Here is a 19,471-nt window from a genome sequence, read left to right on the forward strand (position 1 = left end):
TGTAAGCATACAACATTTAACGTACCTGAATTCCATTATACGAAAATCGTAAAGATTAAGTTTAAAATTTATGACATTTATTGCTAACTCAGCATAAACGATGGTATTATCCAAAGATCCAGTTATTTTGCCAAAGCCTTCCACAGTCATTACATTTAGTGAAAATGTGTACTCGAACTAATAAATGAAAAATATTTTTATTTCTTAAAAGTTTAGAATTATTTATATATATATATATATATTATGTAACATAAAAACAAAAACTGTGTAAATTTTTGGACTTCTTCCATCAGTTGAGGAAGGCTTAAACGATATGGATGATGTTTTTCTTTTTGGATTTGTTGTAAAATATTTTCGAAAACTGTTCTGAGAACTCTTTAGGTCCTTAACAAATTTTGACAACACGCGTTTAACGTACACTGTAACATTTAAGCAAAAGTTACAAGGTCATTTTTGTGAGATTTGATTAAGTTTATTTTTAGAATAATGACTGCTAATAGGCGATCAATCATTGGACGGCGTACACTTGCTGCACTTCTGCAAATGAATGTTCGTAATAATAAAACACCAGATGAACGTGCCGAACAAAATGCATTAAAACGGACCCAATATGCACAGATTCTTCCTACTAAATAGGCGGGTAAAATTATCAAAAACAACCTTAACGCACTTCTGTATCCCAACCTTGGCAACTCAGATCTAGCAGTGGCCAGGTTTGAAGTAGCAGATGGGACAGCCATAATCTTAGCCTCCGGCTACATGGCCCACGACGAACCGACATTAGGGTGATGCAGTGAGCTGAAGACACCAAGACGACGCTTATCCTTGGGTCGCCAACGCTAGGCACAAGCTATGGGGAAGTAAGGAAACAAGGGATGAGTCTCTTTTTGATAGAATTATAGGTCGTGACACCAAGGAATCGACAAGGATGTCGAGGACTTCAGTAACATTCTCAACAACTCCAACAAGAAGTCATGCAGACTCACGTTCTCAAAGAAGACATACCCACAGCGATGGAACAATGAATTAAGCATACTGAGGAATTGGGTAGGAAGGCCTTCAATACTAGCTACGAAGCCAAGGATTTGCAACCGTACAAAGAGATAAAGAAAGAATACAAAAAAGCGATATACGCATCCTAGAAAAAATCTTGGGGCAGCTACCGCAAATCGCTAGAAGGAATTAAAGACACGGCTTATAAACAGGCCTGATAGCACAAGAACGACGTAAGCAAAAGAAAAGGAAACCAGATAGAAAAATCTGGAACAACGGATACGAGTGGAAGTGATTGTCCCTATGGAAAGAATCCGTTGGGCGATCGACTCCTTCGACAAGTAAAAAAGTCCGGGTCCGGACGGAATTATACCACCAATGCTGCAAAAAACAAAAACATGCATGGGTAGGTGCCTACAAGCAATCTTCCAAGCATGTTTAAAAATAGCACACATACCACTTCCGTGGAAGAAAGCAAGAGTAGTTTTCATACCCAAACCAGAAAGAAGAGGACAAATTCATGTCAAGGAATACAGCCCGATTAACCTGACCTCATTCCTCATGAAAACATTGGAACGGATACTGGATATCCACATCAGAAGTAAAACGGAGAAACGCCTTTCCGACCCACAACATGCATACAGGAAAGGCAGATCCACAGAAACAGCACTTCATGAAGTGGTTCGATACATAGAAAAGGCACTCCTCTTCAAGAATAACACTCTGGCCACCTTCTAAGACGTAGATGGGGCCTTCAATAACGTAAACGCAGACTCCATCCTGAGCTCCCTCAACAAGATAGAAGTTGAAGAAGGCATCGGAGCCTGGATCGGCGCAAAGCTAATCAGCAGACGGATAACTGCCGAACTGAGTGGCACCCATCACACAAGATTTGTGAAAAGAAGCACTCCTAACGGAGGTGTTCTGATCCCGCTGCTATGGCTAATAAACTTGGATGACATATTAAAAGTACTCAACACTCCTACTGACTTCAGGATCATTCCCCGAAATCATCAGCGAACTGATGACAAGGGCACTCACCAAACTCAATGCATGGGCCAAAGCCTACGGAGCTTATGCTCTTCACAAGACGAACAATGATTCCCAACTTCAATAAATCTCAGATAGAAGACATAGAACTTGGACTATCGATACAAGCTAAATATCTGAAGGTGATATTAGATTCGAAACTGTCATGGAAACAAAACATCAACGAAATAGTCAAAAAAGCTAGCATTGCTTTTTACTCCTGTCGGAAGATGTTCGGAAAAAACTGGGGCATCCACCCCAAGATAATAATTTGTCTCTACACATCGGTTGTAAGACCCATACTTATTTATGGAACACTAGTGTGGTGGCCAGCATTAACTAAGGCCTACAACATCCAGAAACTGACAAGGATTCAGAGATCGGCATGCGCAGGCGCAACGGGTGCACTAAGATTATGTCCCGCGGCAGCGCTGAATGTCATCCTAAACATTATTCCACTAGAACATTTAATCAGGAATTCAGCAGTCTAAAGTTTGGTACGACTTAAGGTAGGCCAGAGCTTGAAGAACTGCCACACCGGGTACTGTAAGATCCTTGACGGGATTAACTATCGGATGACTGAAGAAACTGAAGTGCGATTCGGCAACACTTACACCACTATATACCAAACAAGGGAAAATTGGAATGGAGCCAGATGAGGTATCACTCTACACCGACAGCTCAAGGATGAGCTGCGGGGTAAGGGCCGGAATCTTCGCCGAGAGCTGGGGAGTAGAAAAGTCCTTCCACCTCCCAACGTCATCGACAGTATTCAAGGCGGAAGTTCTTGCAATACTGAAAGCAGTCCAACCCTCACTGAATCGAGGCCTCCGAAAAACCAAGGTAAGGATCTAATCAGAAAACCAAGCTTAGCGTAAGGCTATTAAATTGAGTGTCCAGCATCAAGAACATTTCATTACTTTTATGAAATCTCGCATGAAAGACATCATCTCCGTTTCTACATCGCAACAGACTTGGAAAGATGAAAGATATATGTCGTCTCCTCTTTGCTCATACAGAGTGCACATCCACCTGCACTCGAATTGTCCTCACTTGTTAAGAACAATGATACAGTGCCGACGAGACAGAATCATCCACCAGAGACTTTAGGGAAATTAAATCCAAAATAAAAATTATAATTATGACGAGTAATTTTAAACGATCGTCAAATAATTATCGCCACACTCATTACTATTTTATATCTAGTCCAGCAAGTTTTGGCGGGTTTTCACACAATTTATACAAATTTTTTGTTGTGTTCCTTAGACAAAAACAAGGTTTCCAAATAATTTTAAAATTGTTGTCAAATATTTAATAGCTTTTTGGTTCCTAGATTCTATATATAAATAAGTCTAAATACATAAATGTCGAACTTATAAACCATTTCAAAAATGCAAAAATATATAAAATCATTATGGCTCCATCTTGACCTCTGACAATCCAGCATCGCCCATTCCATCTCAGTATACGTAAAATAGGAGTATACATATTTCATTTACGAAAGGTGTGCCGACCAGCTTATGGAGCAGATCGATCCGATCTCTGCTAAATAAGCTCAAGTCGAACACGCTCCGCATCAGCAATTAGAGTATTCCCCCTCCATTACACTTATTAAATGTTTTGTGAATTCGTTCAATTTTATCCAGTGGCACCAACTGTTTGGTGATGGTATGCATTCGATGATATGTTCTTAACTTTGCATAGATAAGCACAAAATGTTCAGAAATTGTCTTAGCAACTGTATTTACAATTTAATTTGGAATTGATAATACTTAGTTAAATCGCAAATTATTGTGATTGCACATGCAGAGGACCGAAAGCACCGTGTCAAAAGGTAATAAAGGTATTGATTGTATGTTTCTGTATGAGTTCTTGGCTTGGCCTTTTTGTAGTTTTAATATATATTTCGTCATGTTTGGCCAGTAGTATTGTTTTCTAATTTTTGACAGTGGGCCGGTTATTCCAAAGTGCCCTGCTCTCAACAACGTTTTAAAGGTCTCTAGAGTTGGACGTATGAGAGTGGCAGTTGAGTTACCCCGTTAGAACAGGATTCTCAGGTTTCAGGTGTTTTGACATTGACTATTTAAAAACGATTGTCTAAAGAAGGCTGTTTGTGGCCGTTATTTACTCTAACACCCTACTGGCTGAGCCCGCCGCTTAACACAGATCAGTGGAGGTTTTAATTGAAAACAACCTGAAGCCAGCTTTGTGATATTTGTATAAATAATAAGTTATTGTTAATAAGTTTAGACAGATCAGTTGGTCTTTGTAAGAGCATTTCTGAGAGTTGCTTACTTGCTTGTTGTATCATCAGTCCCCAAAATGGAGTTTTTGTATACCCCTGTTCGAGCTGAAGTTAAATTTTCCATGTTTATCGAAGTTCCATTTGTGAAAAATCCGCGTTATTAATTTGTTTATTTTTTAACAATCTACTTCTCCAAGTTCCAGACATATATAATTGGCAATCATATGCTGTCGATATCGTACACTATTTGCATTTCAAAGAGTGATCGCATAATGTATACAAGAAAAACTTAAGGGAATATCGTAACTGTTTTAAAGATCCTTAACAAGGACGACTCTGAAATATATGTGAGCAATAATGGTAAATAAAAAAATGCATTGGCTGTTTGCAATGGACTATTCTTTACGGATGTGAATGGGGAATGTGGCAAACCTATTCCTCAAATGGAATGCGACTATAATACGGAGTTCTCTAAACTTGCTGGTAATAGCAGGATAGCGAAATCCAGATCTAGCGTTCGTGTTCATTCCTCTGCCCCGGTTTCTCCTTCTTCCTCCAATTCCGACCTGCTGAGTATTTTCCGAATGCTACAAGAGCTTCAAACGGTGATGTTATTCCTCACAGGGAAGCTGTATCCCAGAATGTGAAATAGATTCAGGGAGGATGCACTCTGACAGTTCCAGTTATAGAGCTCATTAAGACTAATGACCTCCGCATTGTGAATCTTCACGTCAGGAGGCCCTTTGCGACCAAAAAGCTTTCAAGAGCTGGTACGCTATTGCGCTCCGGTAAGTCGGTCCTTCGCGCACTGCCTGTCGAGCGAATCTACGTGCACCCGCCATCCTCTCCTCGGTATTTGCGATCGCTCGCTTCCCTGTTTCCGAGGTTCACTTGCTGCCAAGTGAGCTGAGGGCTGACAAGTCCGCGCTTCTGCTGTCGGGCCCCACTTTCGCACTGTTAAGCTAAGCATTACGGTCGGGAGCGCAGCTCATATGTATATATAAATATATATATCTATACTAGCTGTACCCTGCCACGTTTCTCTGTGGCACATTGTGGTTAAGAGGGCACTTCTGAATACATCAAGGTTATGACAAAAGCATCTTCCTGGCATAAGGTGAAGAAGGCAGTCAGAGTTGTCCTAGGCGGATTCAGGGCTCTTTCTTGCACATTTAGTTCTGTGAAATAGACACGTTGACCATTCTCCAAATTGACTGCCAAGTGAACTACAGGTGGATAGAGTTCATGAATTGGGAGCGAAAAAATTCGCCATGCAGCCTCGTTGCTGCTTATGTATCTTCCAGCCTGGTATTGAGAGATTTCATCGACAACTCGTACTGCATTGCTGTCACCATTTTCTGCCTGAACACCAAAAACTGCCATATCGCTGCCTTTATTCACGTACTTGCAGTTATATTTAATCGATTTCACGGAATTGCAATATTCAACGTTGATGTGCGCTTTGTATGATTTTGACAATAGTGGTGAGTATGGAACCACCCAACGATTGTCTACCTCAATATCACCAATTCTCATGTTTAAAGTTGCCGAAATCCCTCCATCTTCATTTGACCGTCTCCTATACAGAGGATATCCATCGTCCCCTGTTACGGTGTTGGCTGTAAATGCTCGAGGATATCGCTTGGAACACTTCCCGTCTACCATTCATGGAGAACATGGGTTGAGGGTACTACAAGGGCCATGGATCATATTCTTGATGACAACTGCATGCAAATCCGTATCAACCTCGGCCCTTGGAATCTCAGCGCATATAACATCGTCGATTTCGTCTGGAGTAATTTTATCATACAGCCAAATCAGTATGTGCGCATGCGGCAATCCTCTCTTCTGCCATTCTACTGAATACATCCAGCACCGCACAGATCCAAAAACTCCATGTTTTACAATGAAATCCATCAGTGACTTGAGCTTTTGTCTGAAAACACGGGCTGTGATGTCATGCCTATTTCTATATGATTGTCCAGAAAATAACAGCTGTACTATCTCGTCCCAAGCTGGATTGCATGTGAAGGTGATAAATAAATCTGAACGGCCGTAGCAACGAACATATGCCATGGCATCTTGAGCATGTGGCGTGGACTACCTATGTATGAGGATGGCAAAATCGTGAGCTTTCCAACGTTGGTTGTATTACGGTCATTCATCACAGCATCCCGCAAATGGATATATTTCTCGGACCGAAGTTTCGTCTGATTCAATCGAAGGAGCCTGACAGTATATGCAGACCTGATGCATCCGGCCAATAACGACATTGCGATTCGAGCTGTAATCAACAGTTGCATTATATCTGAATGCAAGACGATTGTATTGCAGGTTTTGATCTGCTGCAAGCTGTAAACGCGCTTCAGCTACCCTTGCCCTGTCGCGTTCATTATTTTGAGAGTGAATCAAATCGATTGCTGCAGAACGCGACTGCCTTACTCTCAATCGTTTTCTCTCAAGCCTATCTGCTCGTCTTTCTGCTGATTCCTCGTTGTGCATCTGCATTGCTTTCAGCCGCTCAGTCTCTCGGATGGAGGCCCGTTCTTCGTCAGTCATATTCGTAATCTTACGTCTTTTTGCTTCTGTATTGCGAGTACGACGACCCAAACTCGACTTCTTGGGTGGCATGACTTCGTTTCTTACTGAACCTGAACAAAAAATAAAATTTTAATCTCAAATTTTTTCTTTCAATATGTTGGGGATGTTTGACAGGAAATGCTTTGATTCAGCTGGCTGCCTGTAGAACGCGCAGCAGTAGGGGCACGGGGAAACGCGAAAAAAAAACAGATATATTCGCAAACGCAGATAAGCTATCAACATCAAAATAAGACAATAACCGAACTGGAACCTCAACGCATGTTGTGTCAAAATTTGGGCTTAAACGGTTCAGAACTTTTCAAGTCTTTAAAGGAAGTATACACGAACAGAGCATTTTTATATATATAGATATAGCTTGAGATCCAATTAAGAAGATCACTTAGCAAACTAAATAAATCGATCTTCCTTACGAGAGAATGATCAATAGAGTCAAATACTTTATTGAAATTAGTAAAGTTTACATCTGTCAGAAAATTATTATGGAAGCTCTACAATACAGGAAGAGAGCTCTAAAAGGTTGACATGGAGAAATATGTTAACTAATCTACAATGGTGCTGCAAGTGAGGAGTAATTATGTTTTCAAAAAGTTTAGGGATGGCCGACAACTTAGAGATTCCTCTACATCCAATTTGCTACCTTTTTTGTGGAGAGAAATAATAAACGATTCCTTCCAAATAATGGGAAAGAGGGAAGTTACTAAGAATAAGGTAAACAATTTCAGAAGGGGATAGCACAGGGCGTCGGCACAATACCTGAGCACACAGCCAGGAATTCCATTGGAACCTGGCGAATAAACTGGCTTGACACGATGAAGATCTAAAATAAGAGAACATTTTTCTTTTAGGCTAGGACAGAAAACTAAATTCAATTTGGGTATGTCGTTGGAATAAATGTTATATAAATTGGAAAAGTTTGAATAAGTTGTTTGCCTGATCATTATTTGCGGTAGTATTTTTAAATGAAAGCGAGGAAGAATTTGTTTAAGGCTTACGTTTAGTGTTTACAAAATTATAAAAATGTTTTGGGTCCTGTGAGAACTGGGCCCTACAACGAGTTAGATAGTTATTATAAAACAAGTTTGACAGATAAATAAGATGAAAGGGCAGATTGAGAACCGTTGAATTTAAATTTAGCAGACCGCTTAGATTTTTTTAGTTCGTCTTAACTCTTTAGTAAACCACGGAACTTTCTTTGAGATTGGCGGAAAGTATAACGGAACACATTCAGTAAGAAATTAATTCATGACATTGTAACGGACGGTCAAATGTATTGACCAACTCAGACCCAATATCAAGGACACATCGAAAGTAGGATGATAGGGATCTTCGGTCGCCAGCTTCGGTCTCTTTGGATCAGAGACAAAACAAAGAGCGAGCAAGCGCTCTAAGGAATTTCGTAGAGAGTAGATGGAAGAGGTTAGAGAGTATTAGTGGAAATCTTTTAGAACCAAATAGCCCCAGGAATATTAAAATGACCTAGGACTACCAACTGGTCTCTATCCAAAAGTCTACTGGAAACCATCTGAATAGCGGAGAGGTAGTTCCAATAAACAGGAAGTTCCGACAATGGAGGTATGCAGGAACAGGTAATAAAAATAGAGCTACCGTTGATAGAAAGCATCACACATACATCACATTCAACATCGTTGCATTCCTCGAGAGCTAATAATTCTGACGTGGCGCGTCTGATAGGACAATCTAGTTGATATACTGTGAACACAGATGGAAAAGCTTCGGATCTTCGGCTTTGACCAGGTTTCTGTGAGTTCAATAAGCTAAGAAGCAATTAAAAGGCTATCAGAATACAAGTTAGAAAGCCTCTTGCAACTAAAAGGATTTACCAAGTGGGTTAGTTTTTTGGGTCGGGATTGGAAGACGTAGAAGGCACAGTGGTAGGATCAGGCCTGGGAAGAGAAATTCCAGCAAGCCGCTTTTTCATTGTCTTCGCTTCGAACTCCTTAACAACAACGTAATCTGGCCAGAATTTGGGAATTTGGAAATTGTGCTAAAGAGCTCGTTAGGGACATTTATTTTGAAACATGAAATATCCCTATCATTAGGGACATTTATTCTGAAAGATGAAATACCCCTAGCACAAGAGAAATTGAACTTCTCCACCTTAATCTTTATTTTATCGGCTTTCTTTTTCCCTTGAATAAAGGCGAAAACATCTTTCGATGTTTGATCGGGGGAGAGCCGCGAAACAAAAATATGTCTCGTAGGAGGAACCGCTATAGGGCATTTGATTGTCAGATTGGTTATCTGTCGTGCCATTGTCGGCCGGTATAACGGGACTTTGAGGAGTCAATATTTTATAATATAAAATAACCATCCAAAATATTGTCAAAATCATACAAAGCGCACATCAACATAGAATATTGCAATTCCGTGAAATCGATTAAATATATCTGCAAGTACGTGAATAAAGGCAGCGATATGGCAGTTTTTGGTGTTCAGGCAGAAAATGGTGACAACAATGCAGTACGAGTTGTCGATGAAATATCTCAATACCAGGCTGGAAGATACATAAGCAGCAACGAGGCTGCATGGAGAATTTTTTCGTTCCCAATTCATGAACGCTATCAAGCTTTAGTTCACTTGGCAGTCCATTTGGAGAATGGTCAACGTGTCTATTTCACAGAAATAAATGTGCAAGAAAGAGTCCTGAGTCCGCCAGCGACAACTCTGACTGTCTTCTTCACCTTGTGCCAGGAAGATAATTTTGCCAGAGCCTTGATGTATTCAGAAGTGCCCTCTTAACCATAATATGCCACAGAGAAACGTGGCAGGGTACAGCTAGTATATTATATAAAGGTCCTATATAGTCTGTGCTATTAAAATGTTTAAGTAAATTGTTTGTTTTACCGAAAACAAGTTGATATGGACAATAGTTATGTGCCATAGATGGTGTTGTTTTGTAACAGTAAACGAAATATAGGATCCATACGTCCCAATCAGTTTTATCAACCGACATATATGAACGTATGTATTCATTAAAAGTTCTGTGACTTCTTTCGACTGTTCCAACTGTCTGGAGGTGGTGTGCTATTGATGTTATATTACTTATTTTTAAATACTTGCACAAATCATTTATTATAGAATTTTTGTTTTCTGTTCCCATGTCCGTAATGAACGTCTTCATTGGACCGTACTTAAGAATAAAATTCTCAAAAAATCGCCTTTGCTACTGTGTTAGCATTTATGTTTGAAATTGGAATCGCGACTAGATATTTAGTCAGATCACAAATTAATGGGACTGCGTATTTATTTTCATTACCCATTTCCTGGGCAGTGGACCAATGGTGTTTACTATAACCCTGTCGAAAGCATATATTGGCGTATCTGTTATTGTTAAAGGAGTTTTTATTTTTCTTATCACTTTTGATTTTTGGCATTTTTGACATTTTCGTATGTACTCAGTGATACCTCGAGTCATACCTTTCCAATAATAATGTCTTTTGACATTGGCCAAGGTTTTTGAGATGCCTGTGTGACCTCCTTGTATTGGATCATCATGGAATGTAGACAATAGAGCATCTTTTTCTTTTATTGTTTCTATTTGGGTCACCAGGTCTCAATGAAATTAATATTTTATTGCCATATTTTTGAAATTATCAATTGAAACGTGTTCAAAGATATTTTCCCACGGTGCCACTTTGAGTTGGCTGATTTTTTTTTTGTACCGGCTTGTGTTCAAGCCTTTGGAAAAATTGACCTACGTCAAGAGTTCCATTGGTATAATAAATCGCTAACAGTAATTTCACAGTAATTTTCTTACCATGTTTAAAAAAACATAGCATATTTTTTAACTAAAAGGATTTACCAAGTGGGTTAGTTTTTTGGGTCGGGATTGGACTATAACCCTGTCGAAAGCATATATTGGCGTATCTGTTATTGTTAAAGGAGTTTTTATTTTTCTTGTCACTTTTGATTTTTGGCATTTTTGACATTTTCGTATGTACTCAGTGATACCTCGAGTCATACCTTTCCAATAATAATGTCTTTTGACATTGGCCAAGGTTTTTGAGATGCCTGTGTGACCTCCTTGTATTGGATCATCATGGAATGTAGACAATAGAGCATCTTTTTCTTTTATTGTTTCTATTTGGGTCACCAGGTCTCAATGAAATTAATATTTTATTGCCATATTTTTGAAATTATCAATTGAAACGTGTTCAAAGATATTTTCCCACGGTGCCACTTTGAGTTGGCTGATTTTATTTGTACCGGCTTGTGTTCAAGCCTTTGGAAAAATTGACCTACGTCAAGAGTTCCATTGGTATAATAAATCGCTAACAGTAATTTCACAGTAATTTTCTTACCATGTTTAAAAAAACATAGCATATTTTTTACATGCAAGGTAACTACTTTACGTACTTCGTCATTGTTAATGACTTCATATACGTTGGGCTTTGAAGCTTTTTCTATAGATTTCCTTGGCAATTCTATTATTTCTTTTCTGCGCAGGAATTTTGTCTACTTTGATATCTTGTAGTGACTTTCTTTATAGATTCATTTATGTGTTGTAGCTGCTGAATGGTTGTTTTGTAAAATTATACTTCTCTAATTGAAGTCTCATACGCGTAAGCTTTGAGCTTGGATTTACCATTGAGAACAAGTATGTGATCTGTTTTGACAGTGAAGTGTCTACCATAAATATATGGTCTGAAATAAGTTATTGGCCAATGAATTGCTGCCAATTCTTGTTCTGTTGTACTTTTATTACTTTCACCCTTAGTAAACGATCTTGATGCACAAGCAACTGGAAGTTGGAGTCCATTTTTGTTTTGAGTTAAAACTGCTCCACATGCTTGTTTACTTGCATCATACTTGCATTCTTTGCTGAAATCTGGAATTAACATTTTTCAGGATGTAATTTAAGATTGTATTTCCTACATTTCTCAAAGACATCATTTAAGTTTTTGAGCATATGTGTTTCGGAAAAACCATTGACTATTAAATCATCCATATAAAGGAAAGCTTGAGAAGGTTTTAATCCGGAAAATGCTATAGTCATCATTCTCTGAAAAGAATTTGGCGCTATTTTTAAGCCGAATAGCAATCGCGTGAAGCGATACGAGCCATTGCTTGTAGAAAAAGTCGTTATATCTCTTGAACTTTTTTCGAGTTCACTTTGATGAAATCCTGACATTAAGTCAAGGCATGAAAAGTATTTTGCTCTTCCGAGTTGATCCAAAATGTCATCAATTCTAGGGAGCGGGAATATATCCGACAACATTTTTTTATTAATTTGATGATAGTCAATTACTATTCGCAATTTTTTCTTGTCCGAACCTGGAAGAGATTTCTTCGGAACTAACAAAAGTGGGCTGTTATAAGGGAATACAGACGGTTCGACTATTTTATTGTCGATTAATTTTTGTACTTGTACTGGCTAGACTGGTAGACTGGTCCATCATCCTTTAGCCTTAGCTTTTGATGTAGAAGTTATTGGTAGTGATCGAATCGGTTTCGAGTCCGAAAACGTCACTAAACTGGGTGCATAAATTAGTCAATTCGGTTTTAAACTGTGGTGGAAATTTATTGGTTCCAACAGGATAATAACCCCAAGCATTCTTCGCATAGTGTAAAGCTATAGTTGCTTTTTAATACCAAACATCAACTGCATTTACCGCCTCAGTCGCCGGACTTAAGCCCCATAGAGCATCTGTAGGTTTTCCTAGACCGCAGGATTCGTTTCTGTAATAAGGGGTATCCTACTTTTTACTAATTTCATCAATGCCTTAACAACAAATGGTTGTTTTTTAAATAATTTAAGTTTATACGCAGACTTTTTCTTGCCCGAAAACTTGGGTATTTTTTGGATGGAATCAAATGACTGGCTTTACTTTTTAATAATAGATGTGTCGTTTATTAAAAAAAAAAAAAAACAAAAAAACAAGAAAGGAAGCAATCTTCGGCACGCCGAAGTTTATATACCCTTGCAGATAGAACTTCGATGACGTGGAATTCATTCAATAGAAATTATATATATTTAAGTTAAAAAACAATACAGTAAAACCTGCTTTCATTTCATTGACCTATACATATTATATTAACAGTTTTACATTCAAAGATTTGCATTTTATCTCTACATCTAAGGATCGTTCGTATGGCACCTATATGATATAATCGTCTGATTTTCATAAAATTTGACACAAATTTTAATACTACTATAGAATGTCTATATCTTAAATTTATTCAAATTCTGTTGAATACTAAAAAATTAATAATTTTTAATTGTATTAATTTCTCGTTGGATCCTATGGGAGCTATGGATGTATTAGTCCGATTTTCATAAAACTTTACACAAAATTTTAGAGTCATATAAAATGGCTATATCTTAATATTGATCAAATTCTGTAGAAAACTGAAAAAGTTTTAATTTTTTATTGTATTAATTTCTCGATCGTTCCTATGTGAGCTTTAGGACATAATAGTCCGATTTGCTTTAAATTTTACACAAAATTTTAAAGTAACATAAAATTGCTATATCTGAATTTAATCAAATCCTGTTGAAAACTGAAAAAGTAATAATTTTTAATTGAATTAATTTCTCGATCGTGCCTATGGAATCTGCAGGATATAGTAGTTCGATTTTCATAAAATTGTACACAAATTTTGAGACTACTATAAAATGGCTATATCTCAAATTTAATTAAATTCTGTTGGAAACAAAAAAATTTATAATTTTTAATTGTATTAATTTCCCGTTCGTTCTTATGGGAGCTAAGGATATCGTACTCCGATTTTCATAAAACTTTAAACAACATTTTAGAGTAATATAAAATGGCTATATCTTAATATTGATCGAATTCTGTTGAAAACTGAAAAAGCTTTAATTTTGAATTGTATTAATTTCTTGATCGTTCCTATGGGAGCTATAGGATATAGTAGTCCGATCTTCTTTAAATTTTACACAAAATTGTAAAGTAACATAAAATTGCTATATCTCAATTTACTCAAATCCTGTTGAAAACTGAAAAAGTTATAATATTTAATTTTATTAATTTCTCGATCGTTCTATGTGGACGACTATATCATATAGCTGCGATAGAAATGATCGGAAAATTTTTACAAAAAAAATGATATCATTTTTAGTTTTCAATAGAATTTAATCAATATTGAGATATATTTCATATTATTCTACAATTTTGTGTAAAATTTTATGAAAATCAGACTTCTATATCATATTGCTCCCATAGGAACGATCGAGAAATTAATTCAATTAAAAATTATAACATTTTCAGTTTTCAAAGGATTTTCATCAAATTTGAGATATAGCTATTTCATATTATTCTACAATTTTGTGGAAAATTTTATGAAAATCGGACTAAAATAAATGTGCCAGAAAGAGTCCTGAATCCGCCTACGATAACTCTGACTGCATTCTTCACCTTATGCCAGGAAGATGCTTTTGCCAGAACCTTGAAGTATTCAGAAGAGCCCTCTTAACCACAATATGCCACAGAGAAACGTGGCAGGGTACAGCTAGTATATATATAAATATATTCCAGCTGCCACTTTCCTGTACTTGTTGATCCTTCGTTGATGGCAGTAGTTGGCGCAGCAAAGTTTTTTCGCGACCAACACGGTTAATTTATTAAAATTATTTAAATTTAATTTATTAAACGCAGCGCGTCGCGGACAACAATTTTTACAAGCAATAATTACACTTGCTTGTTGAACTTAACTAATGTATAATTTTTTATATATATGTATATATATGCATATCTGTGTCACTGTCACTATTATTTGTTTTTAATTATGTTGCCAATTTTATTGTTGTCCACCCGGGGGAGCCATGAATTTTTTAATTAGTTTATTAAAAAATAAAATTAACTAGACCGAGATGTGGTGGCGAGAATTTGGCACGGACGAAAAGTAATGCGATGCTTCGAATTCAATTTATGCGAGTAATCTATATTTCTTAGCTTAGCCTAGCTTATGCTAAGGTTGGCGAAGGCGAGGCGAATGCGCGAAGAGCGCGAGAGAGCTTTATTGCGCTCTCGCCATCGCCCTAAACTAACTACACAAGACTTCAAATTATCATCTCAGCCAACACCGGCCCCGTTGAACGCCTCCACGGCTTCAACATCCTGGAAGCGGCGCCAGCTTGTGGATCGCCCTTCGGAAGATGGCTCCATCGCTCCGTCTAAGATCGACGACCCTGACCATGCCGTCCTCCCCAGCGTGCGTCGCGACGATCCGTCCTAGTAGCCACTGTTGAGGCGGCAGGTTGTCCTCTGCCACGATGACGAGCTGTCCCTCCTTTACAATGTCCTGCTCGTGGTGCCACTTGCCTCGGATTTGAAGGCCCAGCACATACTCCCGGGACCATCGCCGCCAAAACATTTGCTTGGCTGACGAGACAAGCCGCCATCGCCGCAAGCAGCTGAGACCCGCCTGGTTCGGGGTCCGCAGTGCTGGTGCTGCGACGAGGGGCCCGCCTGTCAGCAGGTGTCCGGGAATGAGTGCCTCTCCGTCGCTTGGGTCCTGGCTGAGAGCTCCGAGGGGCCGCGAGTTCATTATGGCCTCGATTCCGACGAGGACTGTCCCCAGCTCTTCTGCGTTGAGGAGTGCGCTGCCCACCGCCCACCGAGTAGTTGCTTGGCAGTTTTCACACCTGCCTCCCATAGTCCGCCCATGTGCGGAGCCCGAGGGGGTGTGAACGCAAATTCGCATCCGCTTTTTGATGCGAATTCGCGAATCGCGTCCGCCTGCTCCTCGAGCCTCTCGCGAAGAGCCTGGAAGTGGCGACTCGCTCCGACGAAGTTCGTCGCGTTGTCGCAATGTACGGTCTGGGGACAGTACTTAGGTCTGAAACAATTTCTAAATGAACCGCCTTGGACGCAAAACAAACAAATAAGGCAATGTAGGACTTATATGGGGGCCTTCCTCGTATTTTCAATGTCGTATAAACAGGGCCACAAAAATCAACGCCACATATTGCAAATGGGCGGAGAGCACGGAGTCTTTCTGCGGGAAGATTTCCCATAATTTGAGTCATCAGTCGGGCCTTGTATTTAAAACAGCGCACACACGATCGAACTGTCTGACTGCAGAGTTCCTGAGCGTTTATGGTCCAAATACGCTGTCGTAGGATGCTCACAAGTGCTCGAGGACCGACATGAAAATTTGTGTGGTGCAGATGCCGGACGTAGCTCTGCACAAATTGGGAGCGTTTCGTCAACAGCAAAGGAAACTTGGCATCGTAAGATATAGGAGCGTTTGCTAGTCGCCCCCCAACTCGCAACAACGAAAAATTGCATCAAATGCCGGCGTCTTCATGGATGAATGGGTTCAATCGCTGAAGACTTGGGCCGACCTTGGAACCTTTACGAATTCGAACTATTTCTACTTGATACTCGTGATTCTGAATTATTTCGACGATCTTATTAAATGCTTCAGTATATTCAGTCGGTGACAGAGTTTTTTCGAAAACTATACTCTTGTCTTTACATTTTCTTATAAAGCGGAACATATAAGCGAACACTCTCAGCAGTTTCAGGTGTGACAAGAATCCCTCGATGACATCTAGCAAATCGGAAATTTGCACAGCAGCGGTCAGTCCGACCACAGTCTTTTTTGATTCCTGACGCAAGACTTCCTCATCCGGTTCGAAATGAACATTTTTTGGTCAGTTCTCCTCCTCGTCCTTCAGAAATTGAGGCCCCGTGAACCAGATCGACTGTCCAATTTAGTCGACGTCACAACCTCTAGACACTATATCTGCTGGGTTCTGCTTCGTTGCAACATGCCGCCATGTTGCCTGTCCTGACCATTCTTGAATCTCCGCAACCCTGTTCGAATCGAATGTCGGCAACGACGATGGATGAGATCGGATCCAATGTAGAGTGACTTCCGAATCCGACCTGTAAACGATTCGCTCGATAGGGACATTTATTAGCGGTTTGATTCTCTGGCAGAGATCTGCGAGAAGGTGAGCGGCACATAACTCAAGCCTTGGGAGCGTTTTTGTCTTGAGCGGCGCTACTTTCGACTTTGAAGTCAACAACGATCATTTGTAACCTTCAGCAGATTTGCTACGAATGTAGACGCAAGCTCCATAGGCTCTCATGGATGCGTCAGCAAAGGCATGTAAATGCACCGGTGACATCGGATCAGTATGCACAAACCGAGGAATAGCTATCTTATCCAATTGAGACAAGGTGTATTTTAGCATATTCCATGCAGTTTTTAAGTGCAGCGGAATTGAGTCATCCCAGTCTAACTTCTTAAGCCACAGTTCCTACAATAGGATCTTTCCTTTTATTACGATGGGACTTAATAAGCCGAGGGGGTCAAACAGCTTGGATGTTACCGATAAAATGTTCCGTTTTGTCGCTCGGAGACCCATGACAGAATCGTCAATTTTAAATTTGAAGGCATCTTCGCTAGGCAACCAAGATATTCCTAACGCCTTAGTTGACTTTGAGTCCGAGATAGGTATCGACATAACTGTGCTCTCAGATGCAGTGACCTTAGGTGAGTTTGAAAACCACTTTATCAATTCAAAACCTGCTGTTTGAAGAACCTGAGACACTTTGGACTTGATTGTCCGTAGCTCCTCTACGCATGCAGCACCAGTTAGCATGTCATCGACGTAAAAACCGGATCCAATTACGTCGGCAGCTCTAGGGAATAAAAGTTTCGGAGATTCACTCAACCTTTTTAAACACCGAATAGCAAGAAAAGGGGCTGGTCCATTACCATATGTAACGGTGTTGAGCTTGTATAATCTCAAGGATACAGATGGGTCTCTTCTCCACACTATGAGTTGAAACTGCCTATCCGCTTCGTTAACCATCACTTGGCGATACATCTTTTTTACATCGGCAGTCACGGCATACCTGTGCAGCCGGAAGCGGAGTAGAGTGGGGTAAAACTCTTCTTGGATTGTCGGTCCCATCAAGATGTCATTTAATGCCACCTGAGTTGATGTTTTGCACGATGTATCGAAAACAACGCGCAACTTTGTTGACGTACTCTGGGGCCTCAACACACATTGATGGGGAATGACATAATGTGGAGTGGAAGGAATTTTGTTGTCTGTAGGCGACATATGACCTAAGGCGAGATATTCTTCCATAAATTCCAAGTACATGGTCTTTAAGTCAGGATCTCGAGACAACCTTCTCTCAAGCGACAAAAACCGCCGTTTTGCAACTTCAAAAGAATTGCCTAACCCCTTAGGGTCAGATTTAAACGGCAGCCTTACTTCAAACCGACCTGATGGCAATACCTGAGTAGTCTTCCTGTAGTACTCTTCACATAACTTGTGTTCAGGAGACAGAATTTTTTTTGGATTTGGCATTCCTTCCAGTGACCAAAATTTCTGTAGCGTGTGGATCGACACTAACGATTCTTCACTACAACTGAAACTATTCACAAGTTGCTTCGGGACTGCAGATTTATATCTCCCCGAGACAACCCAACCAAGAAGGGTCTTTTGAAGAGTTGCATAGTCAGGACCTTGTTTAATTTGACCAACAGCTCGCAATTCGAAAAATGATTCGGCTCCGATTAGCATATCAATTTGTTGGGACTTGTAATAGTAGGGGTCTGCTAATGGGAGGTTCTTTGGGATCTTCCAATCGTTGACGTTTACCGATTGATCGGGATGATAACCGGTGATTTCTGTAGCGTGTGGATCGACACTAACGATTCTTCACTACAACTGAAACTATTCACAACGTGCTTCGGGACTGCAGATTTATATCTCCCCGAGACAACCCAACCAAGAAGGGTCTTTTGAAGAGTTGCATAGTCAGGACCTTGTTTAATTTGACCAACAGCTCGCAATTCGAAAAATGATTCGGCTCCGATTAGCATATCAATTTTTTGCGACTTGTAAAAGTAGGGGTCTGCTAATGGGAGGTTCTTTGGGATCTTCCAATCGTTGACGTTTACCGATTGATCGGGATGATAACCGGTGATCGATTTCAAGATCTAGAAATCGAACGAGAACTCACTCCCATTGATTCGTGACTTCACCACGGTGTGTATCTTTTTCTTGACTTGAGAATTGGACACGCCAATACCAAGTAAGTTGATACACGACTCCTATCTGTTATAAATTTCGTTTGAGACCCAGAGTCCAGAAGTGTTCGGGCTAAAACGTATTCACCGCTTTTCGTGCGCACGCTTACGATTGACGTAGCCAAGATTACCCTGTCCAATGGCGTAGCATGCATAACATGTGACGTGGAAGGCTGCTCTTGGTTAAAGAGCGGAGAAATATTCTCTTGAAGGGGTGGCAACGCTAAACTTTTATCAGGCACTGTGTATCTGTGGAGCAGAATGTGATGTGAGCGGTCACAAGCTCTACACTTTTTTCCTTTGCCTTTTGACACAGTATGGCCTTTTCGCAGACAATTGATGCATAAGGAGGCTGACTTAACAAACTCGAACCTTTGTATTACAGAGAGACGCCCAAACGGGCTGCAATTCTTTAGTGAATGATCTTCTGTATTGCAATAGCTACAAGTTTGCTGAGGCTTGCTGTTGGAGGAAGAACACGAAAATGAGCTTCTATTATGTGGTTTGCTTGACGGTAATTTTTCCAGCTTTGGTTTTGTCGATTCTTCAGCCGATAAATGC

The 19,471-nt window shown here is 39.8% G+C and overlaps 1 protein-coding gene across 4 annotated transcripts in view; it reads right to left on the minus strand.

The window, feature by feature from the left end:
- LOC110179908 (uncharacterized) overlaps positions 1-19,471 on the minus strand; it is a 129,075-nt gene that overhangs the window by 86,457 nt on the left and 23,147 nt on the right. For all 4 annotated transcript variants that reach the window (XM_086836630.1, XM_086836629.1, XM_086836632.1 and 1 more), the window contains exon 3: positions 26-177. In XM_086836630.1, the coding sequence (XP_086692756.1) occupies positions 26-177 (152 nt within the window). The remainder of the gene's footprint in view (positions 1-25; positions 178-19,471) is intronic.

The sequence above is a fragment of the Drosophila serrata genome, unplaced genomic scaffold (genome assembly GCF_035046125.1).
Source record: "Drosophila serrata isolate PLE 108 unplaced genomic scaffold, ASM3504612v1 contig_291, whole genome shotgun sequence".
NCBI lineage: Eukaryota > Metazoa > Arthropoda > Insecta > Diptera > Drosophilidae > Drosophila > Drosophila serrata.